Source organism: Psammomys obesus, unplaced genomic scaffold (assembly GCF_907164565.1).
Source record: "Psammomys obesus unplaced genomic scaffold, mPsaObe1.curated_primary_1811, whole genome shotgun sequence".
Classification (NCBI taxonomy): domain Eukaryota; kingdom Metazoa; phylum Chordata; class Mammalia; order Rodentia; family Muridae; genus Psammomys; species Psammomys obesus.
This window is the reverse complement of record NW_026596120.1, coordinates 3,031,607-3,050,607: the sequence shown is the minus strand read 5'-3', so window position 1 is coordinate 3,050,607 and position 19,001 is coordinate 3,031,607. Positions and strand designations below refer to the sequence as shown.

Below are 19,001 nucleotides of genomic sequence, written 5' to 3'. Positions count from 1 at the left end.
GTGTTCTATTGGAAAAACAGAGATTAGAGAGATTCACCTCAAATATCAAGAGATTCAATTACAAATATAATAACCACAAAGGAATATGGAGAAAAACAAAATATTCTGATGTGTTGGCACAATGTTAGCAGGAATTGAGTTTAGAGACTGGTGTGTTCTAACAACCCTCAATACGACCATTCTACGAGGTAAGAACTATTAACAATAAACTCAATTTTATGGGTAAATTGGTAAATAGAGAGTATGGCAAACAGATTAATACTTAGCAAAGAATGACACATAACATACAATTTTAAAATTCTGGATATTCTAATTCAGGGTCCAAACAGGAAAGTTATCAAAGTGGTGAAATGGAGGGCAAATTACAAAACCTAGAGGAGAAAAAAAAAAAAAAACTCAGTAAAGAATATGATAGTCTCAAAAACAATGAAAGAAAAATAATGGAAATGAAAAAAGCAATCAAACGTGCAAATAAAATATACAATAGAGAGCATCATAACTGGCAAGAGAAAGCAAAAACATGAGCTTAAAAGACTCAGGACAAGGCCAAGGCCACAGTACATTCATATACATACATACACACACATATATATGTATATACACATACATGTATGTATATACACATATACATATATAAACACATATCATATTTATGCAAATTAACACAGATGACCAAAGCTTCCAAGGTTTCTGGGATATATTAAAAAAATGTATCTAAAAACCCATGGAGTAGAAGAAAGGAGTATGATGAAGTCTAAATTCTAGAAATTATGACAAATCTAGAGAAAGTCATAGCAACCAAACATAAGAGGCATTTAGAACCACAAACAGAAATGAGAAGAAAAGAACCTCTCCATGACATGTTACGATGAAGATGTAAAACATTTCACAAAGCAAAGAAACAGGACTAAAGCTGTAAGGGGGAACTGCCAAGTTACACACAAAGGAAAAGATACACAATAGCATCAGATTTCTTGTCGTCAATGCCAAAAACAGTTAATCCCGGAATGAAAATAAACAACCGCAAACACGATTGTAACACCCAGCTGAGTTATGGTTTAAAGCTGATGGAGAAATAAGACATTTGATATGTTTTAAATTTGATGGAGAAATAAAACGTTTGAAGAAAAGCACAGACTGAGGCATTGCATGGCAACCAAGAAAGCACTCCAAAAATTACTTAAAAGAAAATGCTAAAGGTTATGAGTTGCCCAGCATGGGTGCTGGGAGCCAAACTTGGGTTTTCTGGAATAATTTAAGTACAATTTCCTCAACTGAGATTCACTTTTCTCAAATTACTCTGGCTTGTGTGAGGTTAACAAAAATCTAACCAGCACAAACACAAGATAACTGTAAGCATTTTGGCAGCAAATATTGAGTCTCCCAATTTTATAAAGCAAACACTTACAGGCAGTGAAAGGTCAGCTACCTCCTGATACAATAATAATGGGAAACCTCAACACCCTATTATCATCTTCGAGATTTCTTCCAAACTAAAACCTACAACAAAAGCTATGGAACTTCACAGGTAAATTATGCCATACATCATTCTTGCAGTAGCTCTTAGAACCTGTTTTATAAAATTGGTGACCCTGTAGCCCACAAAGGAAACCTTAATAAGTACAACAAAATTTGAAACAATCCCTTATAGTCTGTCAGATTACAACAGAATAAAACTAGAAACAATATCAAGGAAAACTATAGATATCACTCAAATACTTGCACACTTTCAATAAACAGTAGATCACTGAAAAAAGGGGGGGACTGAAATAATAACAGATTTAAACTGAACTAATAACAAACCAACCGCCAGAACACAGGCAGAGCAATCCTAAGGGAAGGATTACAGATAGGAGAGTGCGCATTAAATGTTGGGTCTCAGAAAATCTAAATGATCTACTTAAAGGTTCTAGGAAATTAACAGCAAGCCAAATCCAAATGACATAGATGTTAATTATAAAGATTAGGGCAGAATTTGATGAAATAGAGACTAAAGGGATTCAAAAAAATTAACAAAATACGTTATTTTTTGAAAGATAAACAAGATTTAAAAGTCCCTAAGCACATGAACCATAACTTTATTATGCCTCTTTTTAAGAGGGCACAAACTAATGAGATCAGAGACAAGGAAGATGAAGTTAAACAAAGTAAGGTGTAATTCCAAAGTACCTTCAGGCAATACTATGAAAACTTTCCAAACAGCCTAACACATTGGGTCTGCCAAAATTAAATCAAGAAGATATAAATAACTTAATCAGACCAACAACAAGCAACAAAATTAAAACAGTTATTACTGTATCTCCTAACTGAAAAACAACCTTGGACTACATGGTTCCAGAGCTAAATTCTATGAAACTTTTCAAGACAATATGTCTTAAACTATTTTTCAATTGGAAGAGAAGGGAAACTAGCAAATTAATTGAACAAAGGTAGTATTAGCCTGATACCAAAAGCAAATAAGGGTTAAGGGCAGAACAAAAAAGACAGAGAGAGGGAGAGGGAGAATGAGACAGAAAGAGAAAGAAAGAGAGAGAGAGAGAGAGAGAGAGAGAGAGAGAGAGAGAGAACCCTACCGAGCACCTTTTCTGCTCAACAAACAGAACCTTTCAGTAAAATATTGGAAACTGAATTCAAGAACACAGTAAAAGAAAATATACTTCAAGGCCAATGATCAATGCTTCATGATCCATTCCAGGAATCCAGCGGCCAAGAACCTGAGACTAGATAGGTCATGGGTATATAAGAAAATCTACTATTATTGATCTTTTCTAGTTCTCAACATTTGTCTGCAAATTTCATGATTTCTTTGTTTCTAATAACTGAGTAGCATTCCACTGTGTAAATGTACCACAATTTCTGTATCCATTCCTCCACTGAGGGACATCTAGGTTGTTTCCAGATTCTAGCTATTACAAATAGAGGTGCTACAAACATGGTTGAGCAAATGTCCTATTGTATATTTGAGCATATTTTGGCTATATGCCTAGGAGTGGTATAGCTGGATCTTGAGGTAGCATTGTTCCTAATTTTCTGAGAAAGTGTCACATTGATTTCCAAAGTGTTTGTACAAGAGTGAGGTATCCCAGAAGCAGAAAGACACACAGTATATATACTCACTCATAAGTGGTTATTAGACATATAATATAGGATAAGTATACTAAAATCTATAGTCCTAAAGGAGATAAACAACAAGAAAGATCTTAGGGAAGATACTCAATCCTCATTCAGAAGGGCAAATGTGATAGACATCGAAAGAAGGAGAAGACAGGGAACAGTACAGGAGCCTACCACAGGCAGCCTTTGAAAGAGTCTACTGATTGAGGTATAGAAGTAAAGGCTAAGACTCATAGCCAAACTTTGGGCAGAATGCATGGAATTTTATGAAAGAAGGTGGAGATAGAAAGACCTGGAGGGGACAGTAGCTCCAAAAGGAAAACAACAGAGCAAAACAAAAACAAAAATAAAAACAAAAACAAAAAATGGGCCCTGAGTTGCCTGCAGAAACTGATACTCCAACAAAGGACCATGTATGGAGAGGACCTAAAATCCCTGCTCAGATGTAGCCTATACACTCAGTTTCCAAGTAGGGTCCCTAGTAAAGGGAGCAGGAGCTGTCTCTGGCACAAAGTCAGTGTCAGGCTCTCTGATCACCTCCCCCCCCCGGATGGTACTGCCTTATCAGGTCAGAGAAGAAGACAATGCAGCCAGTCCTGATGAGACCTGAAAGGCTAGGGTCGGATAGAAGAGGAGGAGGTCCTCCCCTATCAGTGGACTAGGGGAGGGACATAGTAGAAGAGGAAGGGAGAGTAGGATGGGACTGGGAAGAGATGAGGGAGGGAGCCACATCTGAGATACAAAATGAATAAATTGTAATTAATAATAATAATAATAATAATAATAATAATAATAATAATAATAAAGAAAAGCTTTGTGAAGCAGATGGGAAATAATACAGAGAACCACAACTGGCCAATGTGCAGAGAGTAAGAGTGTAGGAACACTCAGCCCTAAATGGAATGTCTCTATCAGCATCCCCAACCTCAAGCCTTAGGATCTATTCAGAAGAGGCGGAAAGATTCTAAGAACCAGAAGTGACGGATGACTCTAAGAAAACAGCATCTTTCAGGCACAGCAGGATGAATTCACATGAACTCACAGACTGGGACACAGTAGAGGAAGGTCCAAAACCGCAACACAGAGCATTTCTACTGCAGGTCCAGCGCTGCCATATGCAGGGCTTCTATCTGGCATTTCATGTAGGCTGTGATGGGTACTGCAACCAAAAGCCCTTCCCAATTTGTCATCTGGTGAATATGTTGGTACCATTATTGCACATGTGATTACTGTCCGTCCCTAGAAGTTCTTATACCTTAGAAAGTGGCTCCAGCCAAAACAGCCTCAAGTCATACTTGTATATCACATGAGGAGATAAAGAAGAACTCTGAGTTTTTGACCCATGATATAACTCAGTTTCCTCCCTCCCTCGTATTCAGTGTCAGTTTCACTGAATGGTAGGCTAGACATCTCCCTCCCATGTAGTTTATGAAGAAGACCAACCACAGGGTAAAGGGCAGACCAGGAGGTGAGGGTCAGGTCACTGTTATTGTCTGACCTCTTGCCTTGCACAGGGGCAGCAAAAGCAACAGCAGGTGCATCGGAAAGGCCTCTGCATGGTCATGATCTCTCGCCCCAGGCAGTCAGTGACCCGGAGCACGAAGGGTCGTAGGTTCCGATAGGCATTCCTGGTAAAGTCATCTGTGTCTTCAGTTACAATGTAGACCATCTGGTCTGCGTTATTCTTGATGTCATATCTATTATTAGTTTCATAACCTGTCATCCCTAAAAGTTAGAATGAGGAAACAATCTTAAGTTAGAACCAGTCAAGATAAGGTTGAGGCAGCCTTTGTTGAAGAAGAAGGAGGAGGAGGAGAAGGAGGAGGAGGACTGGGGCTGAAAGCCAGATAGTTTTTAAACTTTTTCAGGTAAAAATACAGCCATGTGACCATAAAGGTTAAGTATTTTAAAATTTTTAAATGTTTTCTAAGTTTAATATGAAATTCTCTTAACAGTTTTCCCACATAAAAGTAATGGTTAATATAGTGTTCCTGGAATATCAGATCTCAGAAAATGTTAATAATAAGACCATTGTAATGGAATCACAATCAGATCATGAATTAACCAACTCACGAAACTGATAAAATTACGAGAGACATGCTACTTGTAAAAATGAAAATAAATTCAGAAAAAAAAAATCAAAGCCTCTGTGTGCTGCTCAGAGGGGCATGTCCAACTCCTACGCTGAGCATGAGAAGGCCGGCAGGGAACTGAGAACAGAGACACCTCACTGGCTCCGTTTCCTCCAGACTTCCACAGCAATAGCCACAGACTAGAACTCAGCAATCTCAGATTGTCTCCTCTTTGCCATCCACTGTAGTGGACGGTGGGGCTCTGGCTAGCTCAGCCTAGCCCTCCCTTCTTATGCTCATCTAAAGATGAATGCAGAAGAAAAATCGACAAGTTACACAGGAGAACTAACCAGATTAGATGCAAGTCCTTTCTGAATCTAAGAAATCATCAGTGTGTGGAGTATTGATCCCATAGAACTATACAGAATAATTCACTTCATTGCTTTTGTGAAGATAAGGTAACAGAATAGCCTTCTCTCTTTAAATCAATAAAAGCCCATCAGCGTAAAATAAGGAACTAGGTATGAAGTGATACAAATTTCCATCTGATTACAATATGCTAATCAAAACACAATTTGAATCAAAACAAAATTATACATACATTCCAGAGGCTCAAAGTGCTGAAGAACGTGTATGTTGTCCAACTGTGGGGACAGAACAAAAGCAATTAGAACACAGGAAAGCAGACTTGCTTTTTATTAGCAAGAGAAAAGAATTTGATGACAAAGTAATAAATTGTATCAATCAGGGGCTGGAGAGTTGGCTCAGCCTGAAGAGTACTGGCTGTCTTTCAGAGGAAGTGAATTTTGTTCCCAGAACGCACATGGTTGCTCACAACCATCTGTAACTCCAGTTCCAGGAGATCAGACACCCTCTTTTTCTCCTCTCTGGATACCAGGTATGCAAGTGGCGCACAGATACGCATGCTGGCAAAATACTCGTATGCACGAAATAAAATTTAAAAAATATTTAAAATGTTTCTGTTGATGCCAAATATCTCTTTGGAAATCAAATGGAATCTAAAAATTTAATCAGTTGAGGTCTTCTCATCTGCATCCAATTGGGTGGATATTAGCAGTGGCTCTAAATAAGAAAAACACAGAGCTGACTGACATCAGGAAAACATCTGCTTGCTACAGTGACAGCCTATTGAGGAAGCCACATACACGCATAGAAGCCCATCAGCTTCTCTGAGATGTTCGTATAGTGGCGAGTCAGGATGACCTAACTAGGCACACAGCGTGTGATTCTCTTGTGGTTTGGGGAAGGTGAACAAGCCAAGGTAAGCCTCGAGTAGGAATTTCCTTTCACATTGTTTCCTGAGTACCACATAGAGTTAAGCACATAGATTCTAATGTCAGGTTCTTGTCCAAGTTAACACTGCAGTATAGATGCTGTGAGGGGAGCACCATGTGAATACAATTTGAGAAAGGGGAGGAGGCATTCTAGCAGTCCATGAAAAAGGTTAAGAACATGGCAAGAGAAACTTCTCCTTGAACCTGTTCAAGGAAGTACTTTGAGGTTTGATGATTCTATGATCAGTTACACCTCGGAACACCCCAGCAGAAGAAAAAGAGTCTGCTGTAGGACAGAGGGATCATTATGGACATAACTGTAAATCACTGAGATCATTAGAGCATTCATCACTGCTGAGCTCAGAACGCTGCCTCAAGGGTTGCATAACATTGCTTGAAATGTTGCACTTCGTCAAAAAAACCCGTAAAAGAACTGGTCATGGGTGACATTTTGTGTGATCAGTTCCAAGAGGACACAAGAGGATGTGATGCACGATGCAAAGCTTTCATACGCTAATAATGAAGCACTGAGGTGCCATCTTAAATAAGATATCAAAATGGCCGCTACAATTGGTTGAAGTTCCTCTTGTCAAACATTAAGAAACTAAAATATAGAAAAATAAAAATATTTACCATGTGGCAAAAGTGTCTACTGCAGGCCAAAAAGTTCTGGTTACTGCTGACGCAAATGTTTCCCAATGAGGTGCTGTGCCTCACGAGCAAGGAATGGACAAACAGGTGGAGGTCACTGGCAAAGACTAGTTTCTGGAACTATTCTAAAGCTTCAATGGATGGATAAGGGCTCTTTTAGTCAGTATCATGTGATCTGTCGGTGAGATTTCAAACCTTCTAACAGGAAAATGACAGAAGAGTGGGTAATGAATAGTACCCTCAGCCGGCATCGGTAGGACACACCCCTGTGTGCCAGCAACAGGACAGCCATTACCAGTTTATCCACTAAAACTTCTCACAATACTGTAGGCTGCCATTCACCAAACCATTACACAGATACCAAAGGTGGAAGACTACAAGGTTAGAGCTAATAGAAGGTAGAGAGAATAAACACCGGGATTGTCTGGCTCCAAACACCTTTTGTTTTCATTTATTTTAAATTCAATAATTCCCAAAAGGGAATGCAGAATTCATAAAAATATGCTGATTTGCTCCCAGAGTAAAAGCAGAAATTGAGATACCCTTTTCAAAAAATTTCAGATTTCAAAATCCTTTGGAACTTCACTGGGTACAGAAATGGGGCTTTCTAAATGTGAGCCACTACAGTCACTTCTGAAAGGAGTTTGGAGTAATGAATGCATCTACTACATTTGCTCAAGCACCTTTAGTAAGACATTTCATTCACATAAAATCCAAAAGTTTCCAGTCTAACCCTGTTGACTTCCATATCTGCAATGCAACAGTGTATAATTTGCTTCATCCTATTTTCACCAAGTTTTCTCTTCCTGGTTTTAAATATCATGTACAAAAACTGCTTTTCACACTAGCTTTCGTTCTAGCTTCATAATTTACATGTGCACAGAAATTGGGGAGTCACTGTGCTGAATGAAAGGGACATGGATTTTTCAGTCTGCAGCAACATCTTATACTTACTTAGATTTATGTGTTTGGGGGTCCAGGGGTGCTAAAGAGAGGCTGAGATGTTGGAAAGAAACCATGCGTTGAACATTCTGTGACGCCTCCCCATCTCCTCTTGTCTAGTGTTCTTTCTTATTCCGTTTTTCTTTACTTGCAAGTAAATGGCATAGCGTTGGGTTAATGACTCTCATTCTTATTTTTCTAATTTCTTTGAGAAAGCCATATTGAATAATTTGAAAGCTGATTTTGTTGTTTCCGGAAGAACTTCTGTGTCCTATGAATGTATCTTTGTACTGCCAATCCACCATCGCAGCTCTCAGCCAGCCAGCCTCGGTCATCAATGACTTAACTCCCCATTTGTTCTAGCCAGCATCTTATTCCGTCTCCTTATACCCCATGGCCATACTACATAGAAAAGTGCTTTGGATTTATTGGAGTACCTGAGCTAAGTATTCCAGACCAGGAGGGCAGCTGGGTATAGGAGCTGGCCCTGGCATCCACATCACAGGAGCATGCTGAGTCATAGGGTATTTGCCAGGCTGGTACTGGATAGCATGGGTGCCCCCGGTGGGTTGGTACAAAGGGATGATACCAGGCTGCTGGGGAACGTAGTATCCAACTTGCAAGCCTGCAGAGGGAGGGACAGCTGGTCCAGCAGAGCCTGTGTTCTCAAACAGATGAAAATATTATGCGTTATCACTTTATTGGGAGTTATATGATTTTTACATGAGAAAGTAACCATGCAACATGCTGTTAAAGAAAACAAGTCCTCCTGTTCCCTGAGTGTGTATCCATACAATAACAATGTCCTAAGGAGATTATTCACATTTAGTTCGGCTGATCTTAAAACTTGTACTATATTATGCCTATTTTGCAGGTAGAGAAATGAAGTTTAGCACTCTGAGAACAAGGTAGACTCTCACTGCTTCTCCTTTAGGGACCATAAGCTCACTTCATTGGCTTTAATCAAATTATCACATGTAATTATCATTGTCATTTTTATAACTTCCCACAAAGGGGTCCTTAACATCTATGCTGGGTTGCCTTTATCCACTCACTTCTTTTTATCCTTTCGTCTAGACCTCAGGCTGCTTATCAACACTGACATATCTCAGAGTCAATTTCCCAAGCTTGTTTCTTCATCAGAGTACTACAGCTGGAGCCATTTCAACAACACGCGTTCCCTTTCCTGCCTATAAGCTGGGAACTCCAAGATCAAGTGCAAACCTAGCCTGTGTTCACCCTCTTCCAGTCCTGCGGTGGGCAGCCTTCAGGAAGAGCCAGGCCATCAACCTCATGTCACTTCTCGGAAAAGCACGAAGTTCACCCTTTTGGCTTCACTCTCACAACCTCTGCAAATCTCAGAGAGAAGCCACCTCCCCAACCCTTTTTATAGGGTCCCAGCAGGTAAACTTGGGGTAGGGGGTGTATACAGTGTTCAGTCCAAAGTACTTATACATATTCATGGCCAATTCTCCATACGTCATCACAGTCTAAAACCTGAAGAACTCTGTCTCTGCCATTTTAAATCATTCGAGGCCCCAGGAACAGCATTTCCCAATGGTTTCAGAGGGGTATTCGAAAGAGTAAAATGTCACATGGTGACTAATACATTAAGACCTCATCTTCCACCAGGCCTGCTTAGGTCGTGTTTGCTACAGAGAAAGGGATCTACATCTCAAAAGCCAGCTGTTTAAATTCACTTATTTACAAATACATAGAAAAATAATTTCAGGACTGTTTCCTTCATTGTGGCACAATGCACCAAGTGCTTCAAAAATCGCCTGGAGTTCTCAGTAAGAGTTTCACGGCCCAGTGCCATGTATCAAACACAATTTCCAAGTCAAAATAACAAAGAAAGTCAGCTCGATTTCTCTTGTCCTCAAAATGGGTAATTCAGTGGGCTTTGATGTTGCTGTTTTTGTTTTGTTTTCTTTTTTTTTTTTTTTTTTTTTTTTTTTTGTGCCGGCAAATTTGAGCAAGCATCCCCACCGCCTAAGTCCAGACAACATATCATACAATATCAGCCACTCCGATTTTTTCCTCTCTCGTCTCTGGAAACCATTCTCTGTGGTTTGCCTAGGGTTGGCATGCCACGTAGATGAAAGTGTACAGTTTGTAACCTGCATGTCAGGTTTCTCTCAATCTGTATGTTTTCAAGATTTATTCATGTTATAGCACACCCACTGCTCTTTTCAGTACTTCATTCCTGTTTTTTTTTAATGGTTGAGAAGCAGTCTACGATGAGGAATAAATTGCATTATTTTTGTTCTTTAATTCAAGGCCACTTGGGTCACCTTCACTTTGGTGATTATAACAACACTGATTGTTGCAACCCGCGTGGTCGTCTCGCCAGCAAGAACGCACACGGACAACAGGATTCTTCTGCAGCAAGCTTTATTGCAGTCAAGCGATGAGGGAGGAAGACCCCGACCCCAGGAATGCCACTGCTTATATACTCCTTGAGGCGGCGTGTGGTCTATGATTGGCTGCTTGCTCATTACCTCACAAGACGCGCTGGGCTGGACCAAGACTTGGTGTGCTTTTGCCCTTGCGCATGCGTAATATTACTTGTCTTCCAGGGCCAGAGCCAGATGTCGGCGCCATCTTGTAATGGCGTTTTGCCCGGGCATGCCCAAGCGGCTCTCCACAACTGATGTCATCATGTACACATTTGGTATAAACATAATTTTTTTAATGACAGCCTTACTTTGTAATCCTGGTTGGCCTGGAACTCTCTCTGTAGACAAGGCTGGCTTCACACTTTTGGAGATCAACCTGTCTCTGCCCCCCAAGTGTGGGGATTAAATGCATAGGTACTGGTAGCTCTTCTTGGGCTGAGGACCAAATAACTTGCTAAAGCTAGTATGTGGAAAAGGGGGAACGCAAACACTCTGACTACTAAGGTACTCCTTTCAAACCATTGTTAAATAAAGGGTACAAATTGCTTTCGTTGGGACATTTTCACACATATGCCATTTTATTTTGTTCCTAGCTATCTTTTCTCTTTTCTGTGCTCCCCACCCCCAATCCCTTTTTCTTTCCTCGACGGTCCTCCTCCTCTACAAATCATCTTGCTTTCTGTTTCTGTGCCCTATGTACTGTATTATACTATATTATTTCTCCTCGTCATTCATCTGTTGATGGGTATCTAGGCTGGATCCAATGTTGGCATCTAGGCAAGTATTTCTGTGGCATTCTGACGTAGAGTTCTTCAGGTACATGGCCAGGAATGGCACAGCTGGGTCATATGGACATTCTGTCTACCTTCCTGAGAATGCTCCACAATGATTTCTCTTGTGGCAGCCTGAATTTACATGTGCTGACTGCTAGCATCAAAAAATTTTCTCTACAAATACTCTTCAGCATTTGCTATCTTTTTGTTTTTGTTTTGCTTTTAATAATGGCCATTCTGACTGGGGTAAGACAGAATACTGATAAAGTTTTATTCTCATATCCCTGCTCCTAAAGGTATTGGTCAATTTTCAAATATTTTTTTAGGGGCTAGCAAAATGCCTAAGTGGGTAAAACCATTTACAGTACAAGTCTGATGACATGAGTTCAATCCTCAGAACCTACAGTGAAATGAGAGAACCAACTTCCACAGTTGGCCTCTGACTTCCGCATGTTCACCGTGACAGTCTGTGTGTGTGCATCTCCCCAACCTGAAATAAAATTTTAACAATATTTTTGGATGCTTGTGTTTTCTCTTCTGAACTGCCCACTCAGTTCCTTAGCCCATTTATAGATGGAGTTTTGGTTCATTTTTTTTTATAGTTTTTTATTATTGTAGATATTAATGTTCTATCTGATGTGCAGCTGGCAATGTTTTTTGCACTCTAGAGGCTCGTATACTCTGCTGCTTTTGATCTTTGCTGTGCAGAAGCCTTTTAGTTTTACGCAACCCCATCTGCCCATTCTTGGGAGTGTTTCCTGTGTTATTAACGTTTTTCTCTGAATGTCGTACCCGTGCCTTTATGTTGAAGTGTTTTTCTCCAGCAGTTTCAGAATTTTAGGTCTTCTATTGAAGCGTATGGTCCATTTCTGTGTGTGTGAGAGAGAAGGGTGAGAGATACAGATCTAATTTCTTTCTTTTATGTATGACTGTCCATCCTTTTTAGCACCATTGGCTGAAAAGAGCTGTGTCCACCCCAGCGTGTGACTGCGACAACTTTGTTGAAGATTTGTTAACTATCTCTCTGTGGATTTGTCTCTGACTCTTATGTTCTACAGGCTTATGTAATGGCCAATCTTGGTTGTCAAGTTGACCCCCGTGGGAAGAGAAAGCCACCTTTGAAGAATTGTTTCCATCAGGACTGGCCTGTGGGCATCTCTTTAGGCCGTTTTCTTGGTCGGTAATTGATGCTGATGTAGAATGGCTCAGCCCACCGTGAGCAGTGACATCCTTGGGACTGTGGACCTGGGTCCTCCGAGGCTTTGTACAAGGAAGGTAGCTTTGCAAGCCAGATGAAACCTGCAGTAATCCTCCGATGTCGCTGCTTCAGCTCCTGCCTTGAGCTCCTGCCCTAGCTTCCTGCAATGATGGAATGGACTCTGACCTATAAATTGACATAAACCCTTTCCCTGTCCAAGTTAGTTTTGTTCCGTGTTTGATGGTAACAACAGAGAGCAAATTAGAACAGTCTACATGTCTGTTTTTGTGCCAGTATCATTCAATTTTTTATGACTACAGCTCTTTAATACATTTTGGTATTTTCAGCACTGTTCTTGTTGTTGTTTTCCTGCTTAGGATACTTTATATTATACTAACATTTTTGCTTCTGTGTGCATTCTAGTTTTATGAAGAACGCAGCTGAGGTTTCTTGGGGATTGTGTTCAATTTGAAGATCGTTTTCAATAATACAACCATCTTTACAACAGCAGCTGCTAATTCATGGTCAAGAGAAGTCCTGTGTCTTCTTGCACTTCTTTCCTTAGTATTGCAACTCTTTAAAAAACTTTTCGGGTTGGAAGTTTTTTCATGTCGAAGCTACTGTGAATGGAGATTTTCTTCACAAGCTCTAATTGGTCTATAGCAAGGAAACTGTTCTTTTATGCTGTATTGCATCCTGCCACTTTGCTGGAAGTGTTTATTAGGTATGAGTGCTTCCTGATGGAGTTCTTAGAGTCTTTTAAGTATAGAACCATGCTACCTGCAAATAAGAGTCCTTAGATTTTGTCCCTTCTTTACAGCCTGCACTTCTTTTTCTTGTTTTACTGCTCTATCTAAGAGTTCAAGCACTGCTGACTAAGAATGGAGAGACTGGGTACCTTCTCATTGTTTGTTTCAGATGAGAAAATGCTCTCATTTTCCTTATTTAGTATAATGTGCATTATAGATGGGACTTATATAGCCATTATTATATTGGGATATGTTTCTTCTATTTTTAGTTTCTTCAGGTTTTTTTTTCATGAAGGGATGGATTTTCTGCATCTATATTTCTGCATTATGTATCACTTACTGAATTCTTAGCTACATTGCATCAATATCCTTGCTGCATTGTAAGCAAGGAATAGGAACACTTACTAGGGGATTCTGTGGAGGGCTGTAGATCTAGCAACTTTAGTGCTAATAGCTATTTCAATCCTTACGTTACACAGACACATTCCCAGTCATAGAAATAAAATGGCCTAGCGTTAGCCAACACTGAAAAAAAAAATCAATCAGTGCAAAAAAAGACACAATCGCAAAAGCTAAAAAAGTTTCTTTGAATAAAAACTAGAGAAAAGAAGCATTTTATGTAGGGCGTCAAAATCCTGTGATGCAGATATTAAAGAAGAGTACTTTTTGAAGCTGATAATATATAACATTACAATCTATAATAAAAAGCATATTAATACAGTCATGAATTACAAAATCAATTCTCTAATGCTATCTCAAAACAAAGCTAGAGATAAACCTTACTTTATCCAGGAAACCATCTAATGAGCTTCAGGGTCCAGCTGCTATGACTGAGGCAAGAAACAGAATTACACACACATTACTGTCTTCAGTATTTTGGAGCATATTACATTCTTGTAAGAGAAGCAAGTGGTTATTATAAAGCAAGTAACTGCTGCAATCCCAAAGAGATGCACAGGGCACAAGGGTTGTCAGGAGTGGTTCTTAACAATATGGACTCTGTTATAAATGCTAACTCATTCAACCTGGCCCTCCATGAGGAACAACGGTTTTATAAGAGCACAGACCAGAACAAGAACGCTACAAAGCAGGCCCAGCTCTGCAGAAGCAAGGGCTGTTGGTGGAGTGTTTGCAGGCCAAACTAGAAAGAAAGTTTGTGCTTACAGTTCGAACCTTGTGCCACCAGGATGAAGAGGAGATGTTTCACTTTTGCAATCCTTACCATGCAGTGTTACATTAAGCAGAAGGTGCTTTCTAGCATCCGGATGTAAGGCAAGGAAGTTTAATTGTGAAAAGAATAAAAAGAAGAAATCATTATAACTGGCAATTTAAAAAAACTGCTTTGACTTGTTGGTGGGCTTGTGTCCATACATGCTTCCAACCTGTGGAAAACAGAGTATAAGTTTGGGAATAAGATGTCAAAGTTGGTTCGATGATTATGTTTGAGAACCTGTAGCTAAGCAGGGAACGTGGTCTACAGGCAGTTGCAACTGTAAATCTAAAGTGTAGTGTGTTGAAATGGGTCAGAAGAGGATTTATAAGTACCTAAAAGTACACAAAACTAGCTGGATTGTCAAGATTACCTTGTGAGAGAAAATAAAAGGAAAAGTGGATGGAAGAGATGGGGAGCCAGGCAGGACGCAAGAGAATGCCAAAGAACTCTGAGAAAAACAGCTTTTGAGGATAGGAATATCCTTGATAAAGACTGATAGTAAGTATAATTAAATGATAGATAATGCTAATTAAAATGCTGTTAACCTAGAACTAAACGAGAATAAAGGTGAATATCTATGGAAGAAGAATGAGGGACATTTTGAGCTTAAGTTTATCATGAAGAATGTACGTTAATTTCTGAAGGAATTATTGTAGGAGTACTTGCCTGAACTAGAAGTCAGTGATCCTCTTTCCCAGGTTCTCAAAACCCTCATTTACAGAATACTAATCATCATATTATGTAAATGAGCTAATTACCACATCTTGTACTTTTAACATAAAATCACTTGAAGTAATAACAGTTGATGATCAATAGCCAGAAGGAAAGTAGAATTTATGTTAAGGACTTATTCAATATGATGGTTAGATTCTGATACTTATATGCCAATTTATATAAGTCAGTGATTTTTTATTATAAAGATGTATTAATCCATGTTAAAAATGAAGAATAAAAAAGTGGGCAAATTATGTGTGAGAAACTGGCATATTAGGCTTCCCTCTGAGTTGGAAACTGCCCTTAAGGGTTTTGATTGTTTCTGTAAAAAACAAACTGAAACAAAACAATACATGTTTAACTTTTTGTATCCATAGTAACTCACATTAATTTATAGAGAACTCCAGCAGGAAGCTGCCTGCCAAAGCCAGTGTAAGAAACTGCCTATGGGATTTTCATTCCTAATTGCTTTTAGTATTAACATTGTTTTTTTATTTCAAAAAGTCATGACATTTTTTCTTCTCAAATAGGTTCCACATAACAATAGTTTATTTGTTAACTATTCTTTTAATAAACAATAGTGGATATGATTCTTGGTTGGAAAATGCATTTAGAACTGTAATTAAAATTACAATCGTATTTGAATTTAAATAATTTCATTAAACAAAATTTTTGCAAGTATATTGTTTCTGGTTTTTATTAACTAGAAGAACACAATGCATGTCATAAGAACTGACAGTTCCTGAGTTATTGGTCATGGAGGTACTGGAGGCTCCCAAATCAAGATAGGTTATTGTCATTACTCTTGGTCCCCAAACTGAACTTAGCTGTACAATCTTATTGCTCAAGACACAAAGCATAGACTTTGGATAGAGACGGAGACGGAGAAATCAAGCTGGAGCTGTAGTAGAATCTTCTTCCTTGATGGCTGGTTTTCACAGCGCCTGAAGGTGTAACAGAAGCTTTGGTTTCTTTGTATGTTATGCAAATATGCTTTTGTTTTAATCCCAAGTGTGGAATTTTAGTTGGGCTATTGTTTGTCCACACCTGTTAATTGTCATGTGTGGAGTATGGCTTTTGTCAACTGGTAACAGCCTTCCCCGTGCCACAGGGAGAGGAGTGTGGTCTAGGACTCTGGGAATATAAATATGAGGCAGAGAAAGAAACTATGGTGTTCTATGTGGCTTTCGGTTTGGGTATGTGGCATTTGGCATGTGGCACGTGGCTTGTAGCAGTTTGGAGAGACGAAAGAGCAGAGAAAGTGTGGCAGTTTGGAGCAGACAGACAGAGAGAAACGCTTCAGGGCACAGGGGTGTGGAGAAGCCTGCTGGCTGCGTCTGCAGTTGACAGATAGGTATAGAGCCCTAAAAGAACCCCTTGACCCTAAATAACACGGAATAATAAAGGGATCTGGACCCCAATACCCAATAACCACTTTTTTCCTCTCTTACATAAGGATGAGGGGTTGGTGGAGGGGAGGTAGAGGCTTAAACATCCCAAATAAAGGAGAAGTTTAAAGAAGACCCCTACAGGTTCACTTTCCACTACATGAAGGTACTATACAGGCTGCTGAGATGGGAGAGCCATCAATCAGTGCGCCCCATGAGCTACAAGATTGGCTTTTCAGGCAAGACATGCCCACTGGTAAAACAGAGGCATCATTATGATGAGTGATTGCTAGACATGGTGCAAAAAAGACATCCTTGGACCCAGCACAGCTGCTTCACTCCTGAACCCACTGCTGCTGTTGCTACCTGCTCATGAGAATTCACATCTTCTGGAAGAACTATGATTAGAAGTTAATGGCTGCTGGGAAAGAGGGTAGCTTGTTTTTGTAGCCTATGTTCCTATAAGTAGCCTTCCTCCTACCTTCCTGCAAGCAATGCTAATCAAATTCTGTGGGACATATGCACACACTCACATAGACACACACAAAGAGAGAGAGATAGAGAGAGGGGTAAAGACAGAAATAGACACAGATAGACAGAGAGACAATCAGAGGCAGAAGACAGAGAGAGACAGAAAGACACACAGAGATAGAGACAGAGAGAAAAAGACAGAGACAGGGAGAGCGAGAGAGGGAGACAGAGACAGACAGACACACACACACACACACACACACACACAGATAAAGAGAGACAGAGACAAGGAAATAGAGAAAGGGAGACAGTTAGACAGTCAGAGAGGGAGTGAGGGAGAAAAATTGAAGTAGAGGGGGCTTCCTGGGAAGAAAAAGGGTTTCAGCAGAGAGGCAGTGGTAACAGAAACCATATGCATGTATGAAATTGTCAACCATTTTTAAAGAATATGGTCTAGCCACTGTGCAGTGATCACAGTGGCTTTTCACTGTTAGTGACAATTCATGTGCAGTGTATTTGGCATTGAACACATTTTCAGCTTAACATATCTAAACTGAAGGATGTCTCTGGGACTGAACACAGGGCCTTCATTTGCTGGAAAAAATCTCCATTACTGAGCTAAATCCCCAACTCTCCTAATTTTTGATAAGGAGTAAAAAACAAACAAACAAACAAAAAAATTTGGATAGTGGGCAGAACCTGATTTTAACAGTGTTTACTTCTTGGAAATGGTGTTAGTGATTTCCTAAAATGACTGGAATCTCCCAAATTTACTCTAGAACTATACGAGAACACCTCCTCCTGAGTCTCCACCAAGTCTCAGAACACAAAAATATACACCACAGCTCTTTATTTGGTACTCACAGCTATGCCCTTCCACTCATCTGTCCCTCATGCCATTTACCCCCACATGCCTCGTACCAGAACTTCATAAACACTGTGTAAGACATAGCATATTTCTCCTCTCTCTATATTTCGTGTCTAAGAATAAGATTCTTTTACATCAATGCCTGCTTTATTTTTTTAAATTTATTTATTTAGCTATTGATGTTTCATCCCCATCATGGCCCCCTCCTTGTTCTCTTCCCTGTAACATCCTTTCTCCCTCTTCCCCCTATCCCTGCTCCCCTGCCAGGCCACCAAGGAATAGCCTGCTTTATTCAACACAGCTCTCCTCCAATCCCTGTAGGCAAGAGAGCACCATGTTGTGTCCCCACAATGTTCCCTTCATCTGTCCACTGAGAGCATAGAGAATGTTATCCTGGCTTTTATAACGTCCTTGCTCAGTGCTTTCCACGTCACAGCCTGAGATCACAGGAATGTTAAGATGGATGTTCTATCAACATTCAGTATTTATTTGTTGAATCAATTGAAAAATTAACCTTAACCATTGCTATAATGTTCTGGAGGAGGATTATTCTTGAAAACTTACCTTACCTGGGACAAAATGAGAATTGTAGTCTGGAGGGGCAGCAGGCGCTGCAGTTGGCGATTTTATCTGATTCTCCATTGCTTCTGCAGGCTGCTCAGGGACTGTGGGAACCACACCTTGAGAGAGAGAGGATCGTGACCCACAAAGTAAGTGATAGCATGATTGTAAAATGTACTCTTTTTTTTTTCACTTGTAAGCACCAGAAAATACACCCACATCTGAAAAATGCCTATTAATGAATTTTAGACTGAAGATGGTGTGAAAAGGAAACTAACCCATCATACTGTGCTTATGGCTGCAGCTTAACCTTTCATGGTCATGGTTCAGCCAACTGCCAGCTGACGCCCAACTGCATAGTTAATCCCTTGCAGACAACTGAGATTCTTTCTCTTATTATCCAAGAAACACTGGATATATAAAACTGATTCTTCATAGTCTTTTGGAAATATGGTATCTGAATTGAAGACATTAAATAAACTCTCAATGAAGACCTAATATAGGCACAAACACAGCAGTCAGAGTTGGTTCACCCCACATCTAGAGTATATTATATTATATTATATTATATTATATTATATTATATTATATTA

General features: G+C 39.7%; 1 protein-coding gene across 3 annotated transcripts in view; it reads right to left on the bottom strand.

The window, feature by feature from the left end:
• Nucleotides 1–19,001, bottom strand: part of Plscr4 (phospholipid scramblase 4) — a 41,068-nt gene that overhangs the window by 5,748 nt on the left and 16,319 nt on the right. For all 3 annotated transcript variants that reach the window (XM_055629944.1, XM_055629946.1, XM_055629945.1), the window contains 4 exons: nucleotides 18,417–18,527; nucleotides 8,512–8,732; nucleotides 5,788–5,830; nucleotides 4,613–4,839 (listed from right to left, as the gene is read on the bottom strand). In XM_055629944.1, the coding sequence (XP_055485919.1) occupies nucleotides 4,613–4,839; nucleotides 5,788–5,830; nucleotides 8,512–8,732; nucleotides 18,417–18,527 (602 nt within the window). The remainder of the gene's footprint in view (nucleotides 1–4,612; nucleotides 4,840–5,787; nucleotides 5,831–8,511; nucleotides 8,733–18,416; nucleotides 18,528–19,001) is intronic.